At 41.0% G+C, this 21,121-nt stretch overlaps 1 protein-coding gene across 3 annotated transcripts in view; it reads left to right on the top strand.

Annotated features, from left to right (window-relative positions):
- The window catches only part of Octbeta2R (Octopamine beta2 receptor), a 67,196-nt gene that overhangs the window by 42,437 nt on the left and 3,638 nt on the right, over window positions 1–21,121 (top strand). The window contains exons 1-2 of one of the 3 annotated variants that reach the window (XM_064679221.1): window positions 14,419–15,535; window positions 20,290–20,388. In XM_064679221.1, coding sequence (XP_064535291.1) covers window positions 14,946–15,535; window positions 20,290–20,388 — 689 coding nt within the window. In that variant the 5' untranslated portion in view covers window positions 14,419–14,945. Of the gene's footprint in view, window positions 1–14,418; window positions 15,536–20,289; window positions 20,389–21,121 lie in introns of those variants that run through there. The other 2 variants (XM_064679238.1, XM_064679229.1) reach the window with 2 other exon arrangements.

The raw sequence follows: 21,121 nt of genomic DNA, 5'->3' as shown, positions 1-21,121 counted from the left end.
ATGAAATTTTCTTCATCTTATTGTACTTACTATAGAATATTTTTGTATTATCAAGTAGTCAATTGCATTTAAATTGTGGATTATTTGGGTGGGCAGCATATATTGGTATTTTTACTTGATTTATGGCTATGAGGTAGAAGCGAGGAGGTGGTGGTAGCTATGAAATGAAAGATACTTTATGTATATATATACTATTCTAGAAGCTACATGTCAAGTTTGATGGCTCTAGCTCTTATTATTTACCAAAATTGCTCATAAAACAGGATATCGATATCGATTTTTATCTATTTCTTGGAATCGGGGAACGTTATCGAATATCGGAAACAAACTCGATCAGCGCAGGCACTGGAACGACCTACAGCTAAGAGTTCAAGTCTCTAGCTCTTATAGGTTCTGAGATCCTTGCGTTAATACATACGGACAGACGGACATACGGACAGACGGAAAGACGGACGGACAGACAGACGGACATGGCTAGATCTACTCGGCTATTGATGCTGATCAAGAATATATGTACTTTATGGGGTCGGAGATGCTTCCTTCTGCCTGTTACATACATTTGCACAAATACATTATACCCCTTTTACCCATTTTCAATGGTTTCAGGGTATAAAAAAGCAATACAAATAATAATTTAAAACAATTTGTGTGTAAGTTTCATATATTTTAAAGTGATTGCCAATAGATTATTTTGTTTAATTTAATTTTCCTTGAGTTTTTATATTTTGAATGTTTTCGAGCATAGTTATTAAACGCCTTTACCTACAGTTCAAGTGACCAAGGAAATCGATGTGCGCACCCTTGCTCACTAGACACACACGTACTTACATATACGGCCACACACACATAGACACGCACACGTATACAATACGTGCTCCTCCTTTATTGCTTTTTATGCTTATTTTGTCGAGCGTTTCAGACTGCAGCTTAAGTGTGTGCATATCTATCTTTTCTCCCTCTATTTCCCTCCCTCCCTCCATCATTCACTGTCTGTGCTTGTGTGTGCGTGTGTGCTGTGTGAGTGCTTGCAGTGGTTGGGTGTTGACTTTGACATTTGTTTTGTGTGGCTTATCCTTCACACTGCGCACCACAATAGCATCAATCGCCGCATATTTTTTGTCATCTGTTTAGCCAAGTTTTCGTTTTCATTGTGTTTGTCGCTACAATGGCTTTTAAATGGACGCTCCCGTCTTGCCCCTTCCTCTGCTTGTGACGCTGCTGCTCCGGTTTCATGGCTGCCTACTTTATGGCCAATAAAATCTCAACGCCTTAGGCGTACGCTCCAGTTCCAATGCAACTCCCTTTCGACCCGTCCCAATATCTTACCCTAATCGCTTACAGTTGGCAGCATGGCATATTTATCTACGTAGTTGAAATTGAAAAGCTGACTGGCTCTTGCTGCCTTTTGTACGCTGTGTGCTGGGCTTGGAATCGAGAAAACGAAAATTAATACATCCATATATATATATATATATATACATTTACTTACATCCATATACAACTGGATATACATATATGTAAGAAAAGAAACATGGAACAGTTTGTAAGCGCCTTGAGTCGGGTGATTTATTTACTCGCTGCGTGCGAAAAATGGAGCTGGGAAACCATTTAAAGTTCAAGTGGGACATCGCATTTACCCCGGTTATTATGATATTACATTTCTATCTATTAATATTCACGCAACAATTGTGTGTGTAAAAAAAAATGGCGGCAAAATACCTCTTGACCCATTAATGTTTGTTCTTTGTGATTTTTTCATTTTTGTATACCCTTGTAGACGGTATTTCAATTTTCGCTTTAAAAATGTATAAAGGAGCCATATCTGACCCAATAAAGTATATGTGTTCTTGAACAGCATCAACAGCTGAGTTGATGTAGCCATGCCCGTTTGTGTGTTTCTGTTCAAGCTGCCATAAATATAGCCTGTCGAAAAGTAGGCTATTGTACGAAAAACTTTGGGCTCACGAGATAGCCAGACCAAGATTAGCAATTATTATTTTCACGATGCCCCATACATATAAGCCAAGTCTCATCAACATCGGCCTAATATATCATACCGCTGTTATAGGTACGATTTATCGAAGTAGTTGTGGTATGAACAGTTTTTAGCTTATTAAGCTTTTTTAAGCGACCTCTTATCTTATCCACAACCCGACCAGCATTGACATAAACAAGAGTATTTGATAATCGCCGATAAAATTTCCTGTATGTCAACGGTAAGGAAAGGGTATATTGACTTGATAGGCCAGCATTTAATTTAACTTTTCTAAGAAATAAATGAAGGTTTGCTTTTAAATCAATCTAAATGTCATTTGAGAGGTGTTTTACCGATTGGAGCTGGAAAAATGTGTCAAAATGAAAGCTGAAGTTTGATGATCATCTTTTTGCGGTCAAAATATTTATTTATTTATTTATTAGTTTTTTTTTTTTTTTTTGTGTTAAAATTCGTTTATTTACGGCTAATCTTCAGTTACTCGTGCTTAGCAACTTTTATCAGCGTGTGTTTTGGTTAATGATAGCTTAAATTAAATATTTACATTGTGTATGTTTATGTATGTACATGTTATTTTGCTTCATTAAAGGCGGCGTTTGGCCAGGCGTTTGGTCTATCGGATATGACTTTTTAAGCCTCCTTCTTTTTCGCCTCCTTAGCAGGTTCCTTGCCAGGACGTTAGGGTGGTTGCGGAGCTTAAATAGGTAGCTTGTTGCTTGATTGTTCATAACGTCTCCTACCACAGGAACCTTAAGGTCCTTTGCGATGTCTCGTGTGCGAATATACCATTCGGCTCCAGAGATTTTTCGCAAGGTTTTAGCCTGGATGATGCGAAGTTTGTCTAGGTGCGTCTTCGCGGCAATTCCGTAAACCTGGAGCCCATATCGCCACGCAGGGGCAAAGATTACGTTATAGATAAGTACTTTGTTTCGGAGCGAGAGTTTGTTATTTGGGTTTAGCAGCCAGCTCAGACGCCTGATTTTGCTTTTCAAGCTGTTGGTAGCCTCGGTGACATGTTTTTTGAACGTTAGTCGGGTGTCGAAAGTGATCTCTAGGTATTTATGGTCACGCACCTGCTCTAAGAGCTCGCCACGGAGAAAAATTCCGGGGCTGGAGTCCTTGCGCAGGGTGTGAGTGACCGTGGCACATTTTTGAGGGTTCACTGAGATATTCCACCTACAAGCCCAGTTTTCGAAGCGCTTCAGATATTCCTGCAGTATGTCCGTTGCTTCGTATACACAATTATTCTTGGCAAGGATTGCCGTGTCATCAGCAAACGTAGCCACCAGGAGATCCTGCCGACTGACAAGGCCCATTTCACTTGCCGTGGGCATATCGTGCGTGAAGAGGCTGTATAGTGTGGGACCCAAATCGCTACCTTGTGGAACGCACGCTCTTATGCGTTTGGTATGAGAGGCTATGCCATCCTGTACCACTCGAAATGTCCTCTCGTTCAGGAAGCTTGCAATGATGTTAAAGAGCTGCGGATTTAATTTGCCCTTCATCTTGGAGAGGAGTCCTGCGTGCCACACCCGGTCGAAGGCTTGTTGGATGTCGAGGTATGCTGCCACCACATACTCTTTTCTGTGAAAGCCGTCCAAAATAAAGTTTGTGACCCGATGGAGTTGCTCAGGGGTACCGTGTTTGAGTCGAAACCCAAACTGGAACTTCGGGATTAAGCGTTTTATTTCCGGGGTATCCAGGATCCTTCTTAGGATGCACCTTTCCAGAATCTTGCCAAAGACAGGCAGGAGGCTGATGGGGCGATAGGATTCCAGTTGATTAGGTGGCTTTCCGCTCTTGTGCAACATGATGATACGTGCCTTCTTCCGAACCACTGGAAAGTAACCTAGCCGAAGAGCTGCATTAAAAATGGCGACGAGAAAAAGTACCGCCTTGTATGGCAGAAGCTTAGTTGTCTGGTTGTCCAACCGATCTTCCCCAGGGGCTTTGTTGCTTTTTAAGCTCTTTATCTCCTGCTTCACTTCTTGGAAGGTGATTGGTGATACAGGGAGTGATGCGGTCTCAAATGGCTTGAAGCGCTCCTCTAGGTTGCAGGCGAAGGCTTCGGCTCTGTCCATTGGCGATCTTGCCTAGGTGCCATCGGTTGTATCGACTGGTAAGTTTCCACAGCGCAACTTTGGAGCTCTCGTCTGCCGTTGCTTCCTCCAGCATGGTGTCTTTGGTTTTTCTTCTCAGTAAAGTTAACTCCTTCCTGACCCTGTTGGCGATACGGCGATAGATCCTGTCGATTCTGGTGTCCTGGGTACGGACGTACTCCCTCCTCAGTCGCTTTTTCAGGGAAAGAAGGCCTTCAACGATGGAGGGAAGCATCCTTGTAAATTGGCTTGTAGGCGTGGAGTACATTTGTGCTGGCGCAGCGTTGGCAGCCGCAGTATGTACTTGATCCAGCAGGGTTTGAGCTGCAGCGTCGGCATCGTCGGCTGTCAAGATCGGCATGTTTAGATCTATCATGCCATTCAGTTCAGTTTTGAAACGTTGTATGTCCGATTGAAGAGTGACAAGCCTTCGCTTTTTTGGGGTCCTCTGAACAGACGTAGAGACCGTTGCAATGAGTGGTAGATGGTCGGATGACAGCTCATACTCTTCACAAACTGATATTACGCTGTTGGGGATGCCCTTGTATATAAAGAAGTCAATGCACGAAGGGGTACTTTGCCTGTTATACGGGAAGTGGGTAGGTCTCCCAGTGGCCAAGACCTGGGCTGAGCAGCTGGTGAGCGCCTCATGCAGCGCAATGCCTCTGTTGTCAGCTCTGTAGCTTCCCCACAGCCTGTGTTTGGCATTGAAGTCGCCTCCAACGATGAATTTATGACCAAGCTGATCAAGGAGAGAATCGAATCCAGCTCGGCTCCAGGATAGATTCGGTGGTAGATACACTGCAGCTACGGGTATTTCACCCAAAGGAGTCCCCACCATAATAGCAGCCATCTGTGTGGTGCTGGAGGTCATCTGTTGTAGTTGGTAGTGCACCAAGTCCTGCTTGACAAGCACAGCAGCCCTTCCACTGGCTCGACCTGCTGGGTGATCCGCACGGTAGCAAGCATAACCCTCCATGGCGAAATACAGGCCAGCGTATAGGTGCGTTTCTGAGACAAGCATGATGTCTATTTCATGTTTTCTCAGAAATAGTTTAAGCTCGTTTGCATTTTGTATGATGCTGCGAGCGTTCCACGATCCGAGGCGCATCTGGGCAGCCATTATTTGCGGTGAGTGGTAAGACCGAGCTGTGGAGGACCTTGCGCGTCCTTCAGCTCCTTGATGCTGACTAGGATAGTTGCGACCGCGGCATTAAGTGCTGCGATCGACTGCTGGTCCTTGGAGGATGCTTCCGAGGGACGTGTCTTGCCCCTGAGATCCATGCTGTGGGTATTGGGGCTGCATTATTGTAGCTGTGGGCTGGTTGGTTGGGTTGGCACGCTTGTGCATGTTGCTGGTAAGTTTTGCGTCCTGGCTGCAACGCATCAGCATACGACAGGCCTTGTTGCACAATTCTGGAGGGTACAAACTGCGAGTTGATGCGCCGTGCAGGTTGCTGTTGGTTGTGTCGTGACAGGGGGGCAACATTGATGGCCGGTTATCTGGCATTCAAGCGCTGCTGGTATGCTTTGCATCCTTTATAATAAGCAGCATGGTTCCCCTCACAGTTTGAGCATCGCAGGTCTGCCACCGTTTTGGCCTGGCACTGATCCGAGTTCGTCCAATGGGGCTGGCCGCACCTACCGCATTTGGGCTGTTTGAGGCAATAGTTTTTAGTGTGGTCGAACTCATAGCAGCGATAACATTGCCTGATGCTTTTGTTCTTTCTAGGGAGCTCGATTTGGACCCGTTGACGGCCAATCTTGCTAATGCGAAGCGCGTCCCTATTGTTAGGAGCCTGCCTTAGGTCTACATACCAGTAGTTTCGACTTGGCGAATCGTTTGTGGAGTTCGCATCGGCGTCATTTGTGGGTAGCCTGGTCCCCGGGTTATATAGGTTTGTCACAACATGGCCGTGTGTTGCAAAGGCACTTTCGATTTGGCTCCTGGGAGTAGAAGCGGCCAAGTTTTTGACAACTAAGCGATACGGTCTGTCCTCCTTGAGACAGAAGTGCGTGAACTGGACCCTGACTTCAGTGAGCTTGCGAATAATGGCTCTGTGAGTGTCAGAATCTTTCGCATCACCGACCGATGGAGGTGTTTTATTTGCCAGTCCGGCCAGCTGTGCCCCTTTTCACAGCTAATTTTGTCAGTGACGCCATTAGAGCCTACATCTAAGAAGAAGGGTGTAAGTAGGAAAAAGTGTTCTTAACTAAAATTAAAAATAATCTTAATTTGCTATATTATTTAAGAATATACCATAAATAGGAGAAAAGAAAGTAAGAAGATTGTTAATAAAGTAAAGAACTGTATGTTAGATATACAGAGTGTTAAGTAGAAAGGATAAAGATATAGTAATGGGAATGTAATGGGTGGGGGAAAATTTACAGCCAGTCCGGCAAGCTATGCCCCTGCTCATAGCTGGGAATGGTCAGTGACTTCCCGAAGGTATCCTGAAAGCAACGATTTTATTAGGGGTAGAGAAAGTTCGGTAGAGAAAACGTGATGCAAACTATTGTAATTTTTACATAGCACGCGAAAAGAATTGTGCATAGCGTAGTCGAAGATTAGGGTCCCAATTTAATTGGTAATTTCTGGTTGGTCTAGCCGGAACAGAGAATTGAAGACGCCCTAGCAGAAAAGGAGAATCTATATCGGCAACAACCAACTTATGTAGAAAGACAACACCGAGAATTGTCCTACGGTTGATTAACGACGGAAGATTAAGAAGAAGCAGCCTGCTGGAATAGGATGGCAACTGAAGATTAGGGTCCCAATTTAAACCTCGTAAGGCAAAAAGCAGAAATTGCTTCTGAACAGATTCAATACGATCCTGGCTTTTGTTATACTGCGGAGACCAGATGCAAGAGCAGTATTTAAGGATAGGACGAACAAGTTCGCCTAGATCCTTAACTGTTAGTATACGTTGCAATGGAGTATTGTCGATTGTATAACTGACAAGATAAGGTGTAGTACGATTAAATGTCATAAACATACACTTTGAACAATTCAGATGCAATGATTGGCCGAACACCAAAGTTGCATAGAGTTCAAATCGTCTTGAAGACGAGAATAATGTTGGGGTTTAGTGTATGATAGAATAAGTTTCACGTCGTCCGCATACATGGGTACACGGGCATGGGATATAACAGAGGGGAGATCATTTATAAAAAGAGTAAAGAGTAAAGGTCCAAGATGACTACCTTGAGGAACACCAGAAGTAACGTGAACCTGTTTAGAGGTAGTCAGCCTCAACATTACTCTTTGGGTCCTACCTTTTAAATAAGAACTAATCCAAAGCAAAAGATACGAAGGAAAACCTATTCGGTCAAGTTTAAAAAGTAAAATGTCATGGTGCACGGAGTCAAACGCCTTACTGAAGTCAGTGTAAATGACATCAGTTTGCATTTTCGAAAGGAAAGCATCATTTACCAAGGAAGTAAACTCAAGCAGATTGGTCGTAGTAGACCGATTCTTTACGAATCCATGTTGAACAGGGGAAACAACTGATTTGCAGAAATGCTGCAAATTCGAAGTGATTATTTTTTCAAATAATTTAGGAATAGCGGACAGTTTTGCAATGCCCCTGTAATTTTGTATATCAGACTTTCCACCTTTCTTGTGGAGAGGAATGATATAAGATTCTTTCTAAAGAGATGGAAAGACAGAAGATTCAAGGGATGGATTAAAAAGCTTTAGCAATGGATAAACAAGGGAGTAGTAGCTGCCAATGACTCAGAGGTGGTGTCAGACGAAAGTCGAGACACAAAAACTTGCCTACGAGGGACAACAACATTTAACGTAGGAGCTGATGGGGCTGCAGGGAGAACAGGATTTGGTGGGGCCAAAGAGGCACCATGATTGTTTTTAACAATCTGGGCAAGATTGCGCGCTGGTCTACCTTTGCGGCCAGGAGCTGAGGGGGCTGAGGCAGTTTGGCTAACTGGGACAGGTTCAGGTACGGGGTCTAATGGGACTATTACAGGGGATAAAACTGGGGTAATATTTGGGCAGTCGCTCGGAGAAGGCGATAATGACAACATTGGAGATAAATCCAAGTTGCTAGGCAGGGACAACAGAGGCATAGGTGTCTGGACAGACGGAGAGGGCAACTGCAAAAATTGAGGCTCCAACCGGCGATTGGTTGGAGACTCGAATTTGTATTTGCTAAGCAACTCACAACTCGAATCAAAACTACTCGAGAGCTGCTTAGCCACGTTATTTAGTTTTAAGAATTGATTTCTCACAGAATTATACATTCTGGAGAAATCAATTGGCTTGTCGATGCATTCTGGGCACGACCAACTCAAGCCGCCGCAGCCCTTCTTGGCAATTGCAGCGATCTTGTCGCAATCACGCCCAGTGAGACCTGCACATTTAGCATGCATTATATTCTCACACAGCCAGCAATTAACAAAATGCGGTAATGCAGAATCATCAGCCTGCTTGAACGTGCAAGGTTTCTTACAGCACGACATAATTTCTACAAGCGTTAAAAGATATGCAGAAGTTGCGAGAGCGCAGAGTAAAACGAAACACGGTGCACAAAAATAGAGCAAGTAAACGCTCAAAAAATAACTATCGTACACAAACAAATTGTTTGGAGCGAAAAGCAAGCAAAAATTTGAGAGAGCGCGATACACAAGCAGAAATATGCAGCAGCGAACACACGCACAAACAAGTGTATGCACAGGGGAGCACCAAAGCAAAAGAATCAAAACAGGCAATAACAACAATACGGAACTGACGCCGAGTTTAATAAATGCAATAATTAACAGACTTACGCTGCACAACAGATAACACTTTGCACAAGTTATAAAAGCTTTTTAAATACAGCACAAATAATGCAAATTTTGGAAATAAAAAGCAGGATTTAAGCGCAAAAATATATAAAAATCTTGGAGCACAAGTAAAACACGTCAATCACTCTCAACTGAGAACTCTCTCTCTATGTTACATGAAAGTGCACAAAAATATTTATTTTATTAGTTTCGATTACTCGAATTGATTGCAGGATGGCTTTTAGTCAAATGCTCTTTATAATCAAATTTGTAGTTATTTATTAATGGATATAAAGACAGTCAATCTGCTTGTGAGTGTAATTAAAATTGCGATACGTCTTATTTTGATTTAAATTTTTCCTCTTGAATTAATAACAGATCTACGTTAAGTGCGTGTGTGTCAAGAATTGACATCTGCTAAATCCCAGCTAAGTGGCTTTTGACGCAAGTTTTCGTTCATCCCAAAAAAATATACATTTCGCTTCGTTAAGGTCCGACGCTCGTAAAGAGATACAGAATACTTCCATATGGCGATAAATAAAGAGTATTTTTAGATGGCGATAAAACTATTTTAAATATTTCTATTATTAATAATTTAATGTATTGAACTAGTTCATTGTATAATTTTAACTCTTCAGAGCTTCAAAGTTTAAAATGCTACTCTTAATGAGCTGATTGAAGGGATGTGATTATTATGTTTTCAACTTAAATTTTTATACCCTGAACCCATTAAAAATGTTTTAGTGCAAATGTATGTAACAGGCAGAAGGAAGCATCTCCGACCCCATAAAGTATATATTCTTGATCAGCATCAACAGCCGAGTCGATCTAGCCATGTCCATCTGACTGTCCGTCTGTCCGTCCGTCCGTCCGTCCGTCTGTCCGTATGTATGAACGCAAGGATCTTAGAACCTATAAGAGCTAGAGACTGATATTTTAGCTGTTGGTCCTCGTAGTCCGTGCGCAGCACGAGTTTGTTTCTGATAATCGATAACTTACTCCGTTTCCAAGCAATCGATGAAAATCGATATCGTAATCCTGTTTTTTAAATAGTTAAATAGTATATAATCTCTATATATAAAACTGTTTGTCCTGACTGACTGACTGATTGGTGATCAACGCACAGCCCAAACCATAAGAGCTAGGAAGCTGAAATTTTCACTGTAGTTACCTTATGTGATGTAGGTGCACGTTAAGACGGGGTTTCGGGAAATTCCACTCGCAAGTGTGGAAAAATCGCGAAAAAAGTTTGTATGTAACTTTTTTGTTTACCATCCGATCGGCCCCAAACTTATTTTCAAAGGTCTTTGTTCAAATTCATTTGAGGGGTGTTTCGCACTTTTCGGAAAACCCATTCCTCCTTGGTGGAAATGGAGGTCAAAGATTTGGTGGGTGACGTTACGCGCTCAAATTCATTTCCACTGATCTATATGAAAAATCATTTGAGACGTGTTTCTCACTTTTCGCAGAATTCAAACTTCTTCGGGGGGAATGCGATTTAACGATTTTTTGGGCGGCGTTTTAAGTTGTGTCCGACTTGCTTCAAACTTATAAATAAGAACTTAATGAATACGTATTTCGACGATTTGGAAAATTCCTCCCGCAACAGTGGTAAATTGGCGGAAAACGGTTGTATGAAAGTTTTTTGTTTACCATCCGATCGGCCCCAAACTCATTTTCAAAGATCTATGTTCAAATTCATTTGAGGGGTGTTTCACACTTTTTGAAAAATCCATCCCTCCTTGGTGCAAATGGGGGTCGAAGATTTGGTGGATGACGTGTTGTGTTCAAATTTATTTCCAAAGATCTATAAGAAAAATCATTAGAGACGTGTTTCACATTTCTCGCAAAATCTAAACTCCTTCGGTGGAAAATGCATTTATAAGATTTTTTTGGTGAATTTTAAGAGTTTTCCGATTTGCATAAAAGTTGTTTGATTCCCGTCCGATCAGTTTCAAAATCATTTTCAAAGCTTTTTTGATTTTATAACATACGTGCCACGGGCAAGGCCGGGTTATACCCGCTAGTAGTATATATATAGAAAACTATATATACCACCGCAAAGCTATAAATCAAGTTAATAATCCAAGTTGCATTGCCCACCAATTTAAGTCACAATTTAAATGCAATTGACTTTTTGGGTTCAGGGTATTCCCTAGTCGGGAGCTTCCGACTAGAGCCTCTTACTTGTTTATTAAGTGTGAAGTCGTTTTAAATTTTTGGATACCATACCATTTTGTAATTCATCTCAGTTTCTGTCTTAATAGTTTTACCAATTTTTGATGCTAAATTAATTTTGTTGGTTTCCGAATTTGTGAGTTGAAATGTATGAAATTCTTGAACAAACCCAATGTATGTGAGCTCAGAGGTGCAATACGCTAAACACAGCTGGTATACTGAATGTGCTAAAACAAGTACGAGCACAAACTCTAAAATGCGAGGGCGGGAAAAGGTGAATGGGGGGAAGTCAACATAAGGACTTGAGCTGAACGGAATGTAGTCGGTGCTATAATGTAAAGTTAAAAGTTTTGTTTATTAAATAAAAATAAATACAAGTTTATTAATTAAAAGTTGAAAGAAGATAGAGCATGCACGGAGCATATTGCCTGTATGTCGATGTTGGCGTGGAAGGCTGAGAAGCAGCCCTATTTGGTTAAGTGCTCTGGAAAGTATGTTAAGCTTAATTAGCAGCTTCTACTGATGCCACATGGTATCTTAGCCAAGTGCAGCTGTTCTGCCCAGAATTGCTACTCTGGGCTCGTATATGCTGCGTTATCCGGGCCATAAGTTTTCTTGCCGTTGCTTTTGCTTTTGCCTTTGTTTTTGTTTTTGTTTTGGCATGTGCGCCATAATTTGGCAACAGTTTCAAGCAAAAAGCATCAACAACAACAACAACAATATTGAAGACAGCAAACTTAAAACAACAACCACAGACGAGGACGCACAATGCCAAGAGCAAAAACGTCGGCCACGTCAACGGCCAAAAGAAAAACCACAAATAACTACAACTGTGCAAGGCAAAATTAAATTTGAAATAAAAAAAAAAACCATAATAATAATAATTTTCATGACATTAACATTGGAAGCTGTGTACTTGAAGGCGTTGACTGAACGATGGCAACAAAAGAATTGTCGGAAAGTAACACAAATGCAAAGATACAAAGACAGATACAGATACAGACACAGACACATATGCCAAAACAATTGGCAGCTGACTATAGAGATTTTTGGGGTTTGTTTTTGTGGATCCATGTTTAAATCTTCCGCTTGTGGCCTGTCGCCACTTGTCAGTTGCGGCCTTCTTCCATGAAACTCCAATGAAAGCTGCTAACCTGCATTTCGTCAATTGAAAGGCGCAAATATGTAAATGATGAAACAAAACATCGTATTGATGTTTTCTGCATTTGCTGATGGTAATTTTTTTTTTTATAAATTTTTAACTTAAATTAATGGAAATCAGTTTGGCCACAAAAATTAATCAAACACCCACGGCTAAAAGGCAAAAGGCATTGGTCGCTGGGTACAAAATTATAAATTTAAAAATTAATAAATATATAAAATTAAGGCGAGCATCGGCATCAGCAGCGCCGGCGGCAGCGACAATGCGGTGACGCCAGCGGTTCTGCTTCTGCGGCAGCGCTTTGATGAGCGGTGACAAACTTCTATAAGATGCGAATACATATTTTTATACAAAATTATTATCGCATTTTTGTTTATTTTTTCTTTATTTGTTTTTTCATGGTGCTTCTCGTGCTGTTTTCGAATATTTATGCGCACTCAATATTTATTTTATAGAACTTAAAACATATATTTATATTTACACATGCACACACTTATATTTATTTGCTTTTCTATTTCCATTTCCTTGCAGTTGCTTAATTTGGACTAGCGCCAGGGCGAGGCGACAACAGCAACAACAACAACAACGTCATTTTGCCATATGCTTTGGCTCATTGCAGCCAACTTCCTTTGCTGGCAGTTGCCATAATTAACAGTACTTAGGCTTTCAAAGCTGAAACCCGAACACAAAACACCGAAACGCAAAAATATAGTCAATATATTGTGCTAAAAATTTGTCATGCAAACGAGTAAATCCAAAATGAAATACCCCTACGCAACTGGGCGTCTAATTTAAAGCTCATGGCCGCCAAAATGCGAGTGGCCAATTTGTTGAGTGTGCGACAACAACAACAACAGCAACAATATCTAACAACAACATCAATAAGGCGGCTACGTTGCGAGCGCTAAAAGCGTGTGCGAACATGAAAATAAAACATCACCAGGAAATTAATTCAGAAAAAATTATAAATATAAATACAGAAAACCGAACAAAGTCGCATACAACTATAGAATAGGCTACATATGTACACAGCCTATATATACAGTAGGGAGTCAAAAAAGAAACAAAACTACAAGAACAATAATAATTGTGAATTTTTTCGCATCTTAGTTGCTTGGGTGGGTAAAGGGAGTCTAAAATACTCACGAATACGACGATGCATATGGGCTAAAAGTGTTGTGAAGCGAGCAATATCAAAAGAGTGACATTCTTTGGCGCAGCTGCCGTCATATAAATCATTTGGATTATACAGGGTGACTCAAAGTGTTCGTTTCAGAGGAGTGCCAGTGACCCATAGGAGTGCACTAGAACGGATCACGTGGTTAAAAGACATTGTTTTTGTTTAATTTCGGAATGTCGCCCCAGCTAAACACCCTATATTTAGACGTCAAATACATGGAAGGGCGCTAATTTGGGTTTGACTATACGAAGGTTGATCATGACATAGAAATAAAACAGTGATTATTCAAATACCCTGGAGTCAGAGCAGAATGTAATTAGTGCATAGTTAGTATATTTCTAGAATGTGGACCGCCTAGTAGCAGACACCCTATATATTTAGGCCACTCAAACAAAAAACCAAAACGAATTCTACCTCATATAAACAAATATTAACTAAAATCAATACAAATGCCAGCGGTGGCCAAAAATTAAACTTATAAATATATATAACAACTGAGCTCATATACATAAAGGCTCAAAAAAGAAAGGAAAATTGAACGCATGATTTTCATGCTTTTACCGATTTTTTCTTTCTTTCTTTGTGTTTCAATGATTTTGCTTTTATGACAGAACGGCAAAAGCGTCGAAACATTTTGAGTTGGTGCAATATAAAAGTGAAAACCACTTGCACGAACTATACCAAAAATAAATTAAAGACCAGAAATGTTAAAAATAAAGACTAAAATACTGAAATTTTGCGGCAGCTCAACACCAGCAGCCGCAGCAGAAGCAGCTAAGCGACGCGGTCTCCGCAGCAACCAAAAAAAAGAAAAATATGTATAAAATTAAAACGCAGCCGCTTGAACAAAAAAAAAAACCAATCAACGGACAGAGACAGCTACAACAACAACAACAACAACAGCAAACAGAATAAAAACAGAAGCCGCATAGCTAAAACGCCAAATAGTCCAGCAAACTCGGCCGCGGCAGCGACGACGCCTCCATAATAATATTATCATTAACAGCAACAGCAACAGCAACAACAACAGCAACAACAGCAACAACAGCAACTAAGAGCAGCAGCAGCAACGCTGTGAACTGAGTGGGCGTCGGCTGGCGTTGGCAAGGACAGCGGCAAGAGCGACACGAACGTGAACGTGGACGTTGGCGTTGACGTCTCCGTCTCTGCCTCCGTCTCTGCTGTCGTCGCACGGTGCGCGCCACATTGGCGAATCAATTTCCGTTGCGGTGGCCGTTTCAGTTTTGGTTTCAACGTCGCTTGCGCCACGCGTGTCGCGAATCCCTAATGGCGCACCTCCTCGTCGTCGGTGGCTGTCCAGCAAATTAACGCAGGTTCATGAGATTGAGACCAAGTCCGACCCAATACCAAAACCGACATAAAGAGTGAGACCGAAACCAAGGCCAAGTTCAAAAAGTTAAGCAAAGCGAAATACAGCCGCAACGGCTAAAAGTGAGAGAAAAATATTACAAGTCGTCACCATAAACCAAAAAGCGAGTGTACAAATTTAAGCAGCCGGACGTGTCCGTGCCCGAGTGAAAGTCAAGCCAAATGCAAGCCATGCAGTGCTTGGAGCTTGGCCAGCTGCCCGCGCTGCCCACCGCAGCGACAACAACAACGATGCGGCATAGAACCAGCATCACAAGGAAACGCAAAAGACTTTGCCGTTGCAGCCAGCGGCCAGAGGCAGTGCCAGAGCAAGAGCAAGAGACAGCGGTGCCAGCACGTACAACACGACGCTCCAACACAACGACTTCAAATAACAATCCCAGCCTCAATTTGACGCTGATCAGCGCCACCGCCGCCCTGACAACGGCGGCCGTCTTGCACACAACGAATGCTCTGACTGCAACAGTTGGCGTTGTTGACGCCGTTGCACTGCCACTGCAAGGGACTGCCACGCCCATGCCCGTCCCAACACACGAACTAAACGCCACGCTGCTAAGCAGCACGGCAGCCGCGCTCTTAAATGACAGCAGATCCCAGCTTGATGCTGGAGTTGCGCCGGCCGGCGACGTCGAGGATTGGTTCGACGATGCGTTCTGGGTGCTTAAGGCATTCGTCATGCTGTTCATCATCATAGCGGCCATTTGTGGCAATCTGCTTGTTATTATTTCTGTGATGCGTGTTAGAAAATTAAGGTGCGTATACGTAATGTGGCCAACTATAGCTTAATTCTAAATTGGCAGATACAGCCCCCAGTCCCCGGCCCCCAGCCCCCAGTCCCCAGCTCCTGTGTCCCTCAATTTGCACGCTTACATTCTAATTATCTGTGAAAAGCAATTAGCGTTGCTTTCTCTTTCTGAGTTTTTGTTGTAATTGCATAAAATACCTGAAGCTGTGCCGCCTCCTGGGGCTGCCTTGATTGCCAATTTGCGCGAAACGCCCCGCCAAGCCACACCCCGCACCTGACGCGGCCTTAACACTTTCTAATTATTTCGCTTTCGTATGCTCAATTTTTGTCAACTTCGCATAAAATTCATGCACGTCCGCCTGCCGTATACCATGCCCGCATCTGTATCCGAAATCGTGTCCCGTTCGTATCCTGTTTTGCGCTCGCTTTGCTGCCAGCCATTTTACTTCCAATTCGCTTGTATTTTATGTAGCTGCTTTGTTCCTTATTTATTTTGGCAATAATTGAGCGTCTATCTACTACCCGCTACCCTCTGCCCCTTAACAACTGTTTACATTTTCATGTTCCACATTCTGTAATATTTGCATTTCTCTTTGGGCAGAGTTATACAATAGCATTTCCTCTTTTTCTTATTTTACTATAGGATGAAAGTAGGAATGACTAATTTAGATGTGCCCGACTAACATATACTCTGTCAACACATATTTCAGCAAAATATAGATTTAATAAAGGGCTACAAAACGCTCAATCTTCAGTGTCTCGAACTCCCTTTTGTTAAAATGTAGAACCTAAGATATGCCCTAGACCAAATTTTAGAGCTCGATAGCACATGCACCGTATTTATTAAAGTCTAATACAATATTTATATCTAGTATAGCTGTTATTCAAGCATAACGATGTGGCAAAGATTAAATATTTAATAATAAGGTTTTGATTTTAATTTTCAATTAATTAAAGTAGTATTGGAAAAGTTAGTTGAGAACGTTAAATCCTTAGCTAGGAATGCGTATGTTGGTCTGAAGTACCCAAAAACCAAGCCAAATAAGGTTCTCGCCCAAAAACACAACTTCACACAACATCTAAATATCTATTAACTTAAAAAATAGCATAAAAAACCAGACTCGATGGCAAAGAAAAAGCATTTCGATTTTGGATATGTTAGGATAAAATGTCAATTTCATTCGGCTACTAGCATGTGCAACATCATTAAAAAATACCCCTTTGTACATGCATTACGGCTAAAGGGTATTAAGAGAAGGGTTGCTTTGGCGCAATTCATTAATTTGTTGACAAATTAAGTTTTATGACTCTTTTTTAAATGTGCAAGCATACAATTTGCCTGCTGAGAGATTATTAATGGTCACGCCAGAGTTTTTAATTTTCTTTTTTGCTATTTTGGCGATTCTCCTAGCAATTTCTTGTAAATGAAATTAAAGCTGTAACAATTCTTTTTCTATTTTCTTGTTACTGACTGTGCTAAAAAATGGAAACTCAACTGTTAAACTTTCTTCGAGCCAATGTGCTTAGCTTCTCTTAAATATACGAATATATATTCTCTACACTTTGTTTTTTTTATTTTTGTTTATTATTTATGTGAACCAATTGAGGCGCATGTGCAATATATGTTCACTTTAAGTTGAAACACCATGTTTAATTATAAACAGATAAGTCTACTCTATATAAAAGTTATGGCTGGCATACACAGCTTTATTGACGATTCTCTAAATTGAACTGCATAAGCAATGAATGCATTCAAATGTTGTTTATAGTTTTGATTTTATTTCTGGATATTCATAGATGTGCACATATAAATTGACGTACAGTCCCAATGACAAGCCAATAAACCTTCGTATTATCAATTTGCAAAAGAAAAATAAATATAGCCACTCAACTATTCAGACACACGCACACACACACGCACATTCATACGCACATGTGGGGGAATGTACACTTGTCAACATCTTAGCGAGACGACCTCGTTAGATGCGCTGTCAACTGAGAGCACAGTGCGGGGAGGAGGTGGCGTCCTTCGCTCGACATTTATGTAGAAAGACATTGCCGTAAAAAAGTTTTCTAGTGATAAATGATGGGTCGTCAGCTTGGCTCGGCTCGTTAATATTTTAGTTGTGCCTTAATAACTGGCAGCCAAATCAATTTAGCGCTTCATAAAACCCACGGGGTTTTCCCTTTCACAGAAGGTCCGTCCGGCTCACATAATTAAAGTTAACTGCGTCGCACCGTTTTGCAGGCATGCAATCAAAAGTTGTTGCCAGCAAGATTTAACCACACCCCTTTCAGGTTACATTCACTGTTTTTTATAATGCAAATTCTTTCGCAGTAATGAAAACTTTAAATGTTCTTGGCAAAAGGAGTACGTAAAAAAGGCAAGAGAAAAATAGGCAAGCACACTTTGTTAGATAGCAAAAGGAAGAATAACAAGAAGCCGTGGGGTTCGGGAGGTTGGCGTAATTAAGGTTGAACGTCGCTTAATTTATCTTTTTTTCTACTAATGAGCAACCTTTTATTTTTTAAGTGACTTGCGAGTCGGCAGTCTTACAGCCTAAAAAAATAATGATACTAATGCTCATCAAGGGGCTGCTGCTGATGATAATGATTATGATGATAATAATGATAATGATGACTATGATGGTGTTGCTGGGCTTTCTACGTGCGTTAAGTCGACTTTTACCCAAGGCCACTCCTATATATATAAATCTAATTTCTGGCCAACATTTACGCCGGCCAGGCGCAAAAGATTTCACAAAATCCGAAAGCAACGTGCGGCTTACAAATCGCCAGCTGTTGTTGGCCACGAGCTGCAAATCTATCTATTGTTCTATGGTGCACATGTTAAGCATAGATGAGACGTTCCTTGAAACAAAGCCATAAAGAATGGAATGTGGACACAAAAAAGCAAACAAAAATGAAACAATAATATAGCATGACAGTTAAACTTATAAAAAATTGAAAAAAAAAACATTATACAGTCGACAAAAAAGTAATGGAAGAATCTGCCCTGCGAAGGCACGACTAGCCGATACCTAGCATATATCCCAAAACCTGCTCACACTCAAATTAAGGCACAACCAACAATTGTTTCTTTAAATGATATTACTGGATAACTATTATTACCGATCGCCCAAATATTCCAAATAGGGAGAGAACATACTTATATAGATCTATGTACATTTTGATCACAGTTTCAAAATTGATAAAGTCGTGTATGCATAAATAGTAAATCAGTTGTTCGTGGTCATCAAGTATTTAAAGAATACAAATTTAAATACCATTAGTATATAGGTGCGACGACAAACTGACAACAGATACGCGTCATCCTCACTTTCAACCATTTTATAGGGCAACAAAAAAAAAAAACAAAAACAAGTGACACAACAGAAGCAGAAGCCCCTCAGCCGAAACTTTGGCAATTAAGGAGGATTATGGTTTTTATGACAGCATAAATTTAAAATTTTCTATACGCCGCCCAATAAAAACGCTTGCCATCGTGTTTGAAATTATTTTCACATTTTTACGCTGTTGAAGTTGAGCCACGAGCCACAGCTACAGTCGCAGCCACAGTTCTATATTTAAGTAGTTAGGGTGGCATCTAATATGTAGAAACCATTTGCCATTACATGGAGGCTACTGATTAACACCGCGGCGCCGCCTTCACTTGAAGGATGCACGGAAACTGTTTCCGGGTTTTTCAACGCCAGCCGCCAAAGTGTATAAATGGTATTTTCTTTCTGGTTGAAGAAATTTAATGGTTTAAGTAGCCTAGCTAGGGAGGTATATATACATATATATATATATATATATATATATATATATAAGAGAGAGAGAGAGAGAGAGAGAGAGAGAGAGAGAGAGAGAGAGAGAGAGAGAGAGAGAGAGAGAGAGAGAGAGAGAGAGAGAGAGAGAGAGAGAGAGAGAGAGAGAGAGAGAGAGAGAGAGAGAGAGAGAGAGAGAGAGAGAGAGAGGGAAGGAGACTGACAGAGACAGAAAACGGCTAAATAATGGCAACGCATTTGCAAAATGGTGGCTATTTGTTGCAATTAACGGCTCAAAGTGCTGCGAGTCATTTAAGAGCTTCAAAAAGTAACGCTAGAGTAATAGATTAACAAGGCCGTTGCTGGCATCTTGAAACTAAACGCTTACCTAACATTAATGTGTATTATTGATCGTTCGAATTCCCTAGAATGTCTTAAGATGATTTCACTAGTAGATGGAAATTACTGATACGCCACGTAAATCGTTTAATAGGAATGCATGGAATAGCCTCGCGTACTAAGCACCTGCGAAAACTCCACGTTCTGTCATTCCTACTGCCCATTATGCACTGCAAACTGAATGCCATATAAGATGCAATTGGTAGCCTTGGTCAGCTAAGCCACATTTTTTGTTTCGATTCGTTCCCTGCTTTTTAATTATGTCCCATGCTGATAGCACAATGCAAACTAAAATAATTTGCTGGCCCTTGCAGATAGGCAGCAGCATAGTAGCTGATTACCCCTTGGGGGCAATGGCACGCATTACACAGTGTACAATGCCAGCACCCACGCAAAGAAAGAACTAGCACATTCTCACGATACACACGGAGAAGCCAGCTGGGGCATCAGTACGTGATCCTGATTAGTCTTCTAAAGGCATGCCGTAATATAGCCCTTTTCATATTGTTTATTGTTGTTATTGCTGTTGTTGTCATGATTCATAATATCTCATGTTATTTTCGTTTTCTGATTGTGCTCTTTCTCTTTGCAGAGTTATAACGAATTACTTTGTAGTTTCCTTAGCCATGGCTGATATAATGGTCGCTATTATGGCCATGACATTTAACTTTAGTGTGCAAGTAACTGGGCGGTAAGTACAACAACAATACAAACAACCAAATGCACACACACACATACACACACTAAAACAACAAAAGAAAAAAGCTGTAAGAATTACAGCTGCAACTGAACACAGCACCAAATAAAATGAACGGGGTGCAGCAGCATGGCAACGGCAAAGGCTGGAAGGGCAGCAGGTTGGGTACAAGGAAGCGTCCGAACAAACAACCAAAAAAAACCCTGAAAAATGAAAGAAACATTTATTTCTACTGCCGCCTGCTGTACGAGTGGGCATGTCTGCATATATCCCCATGTATAATATAAGTGTGTGTGTGTGTAAAGACCTGTCGTGATCGTATGTGTAAATGCAAATGCTCAGAGTCATCTCGCTCTGTGTTTGAGCTCATATGCGTGTTCAAGTATTAAAATGTGCGAAAACTAAACAAAAATTTAAACAATTTTTTTGCAATCACAATATTATTATTTTTTTCTATTAAAAGTTTATATCTAAAAAAAGAAATTCCTAAGGGTAGTTTGCTCAAGTAGTTATAGGCAGAAGATTAAAAATACGCTGATAGAAATGAACTATTGAACTATTTTACTATATTCAATTTTCTCCGAGAACTTTTTCATTTTAAGATAACTTGGCGTTCCAGACACCAGACACTAACCGACTTTTAGTTCGTAAGTGTATGCATACTCATGGAGAATCGGCACACACAAACGCACTCTTTGAATTGCTTTTCTAGGGGACAAAAACCGTC

Source organism: Drosophila montana, unplaced genomic scaffold, assembly GCF_035044405.1.
Source record: "Drosophila montana isolate Dmon_TW-CO22-7 unplaced genomic scaffold, ASM3504440v1 contig_1264_1, whole genome shotgun sequence".
Classification (NCBI taxonomy): Eukaryota; Metazoa; Arthropoda; class Insecta; order Diptera; family Drosophilidae; genus Drosophila; species Drosophila montana.
Note: the sequence above shows the minus strand (reverse complement) of the source record. Positions and strands in the feature narration are given on the sequence as shown.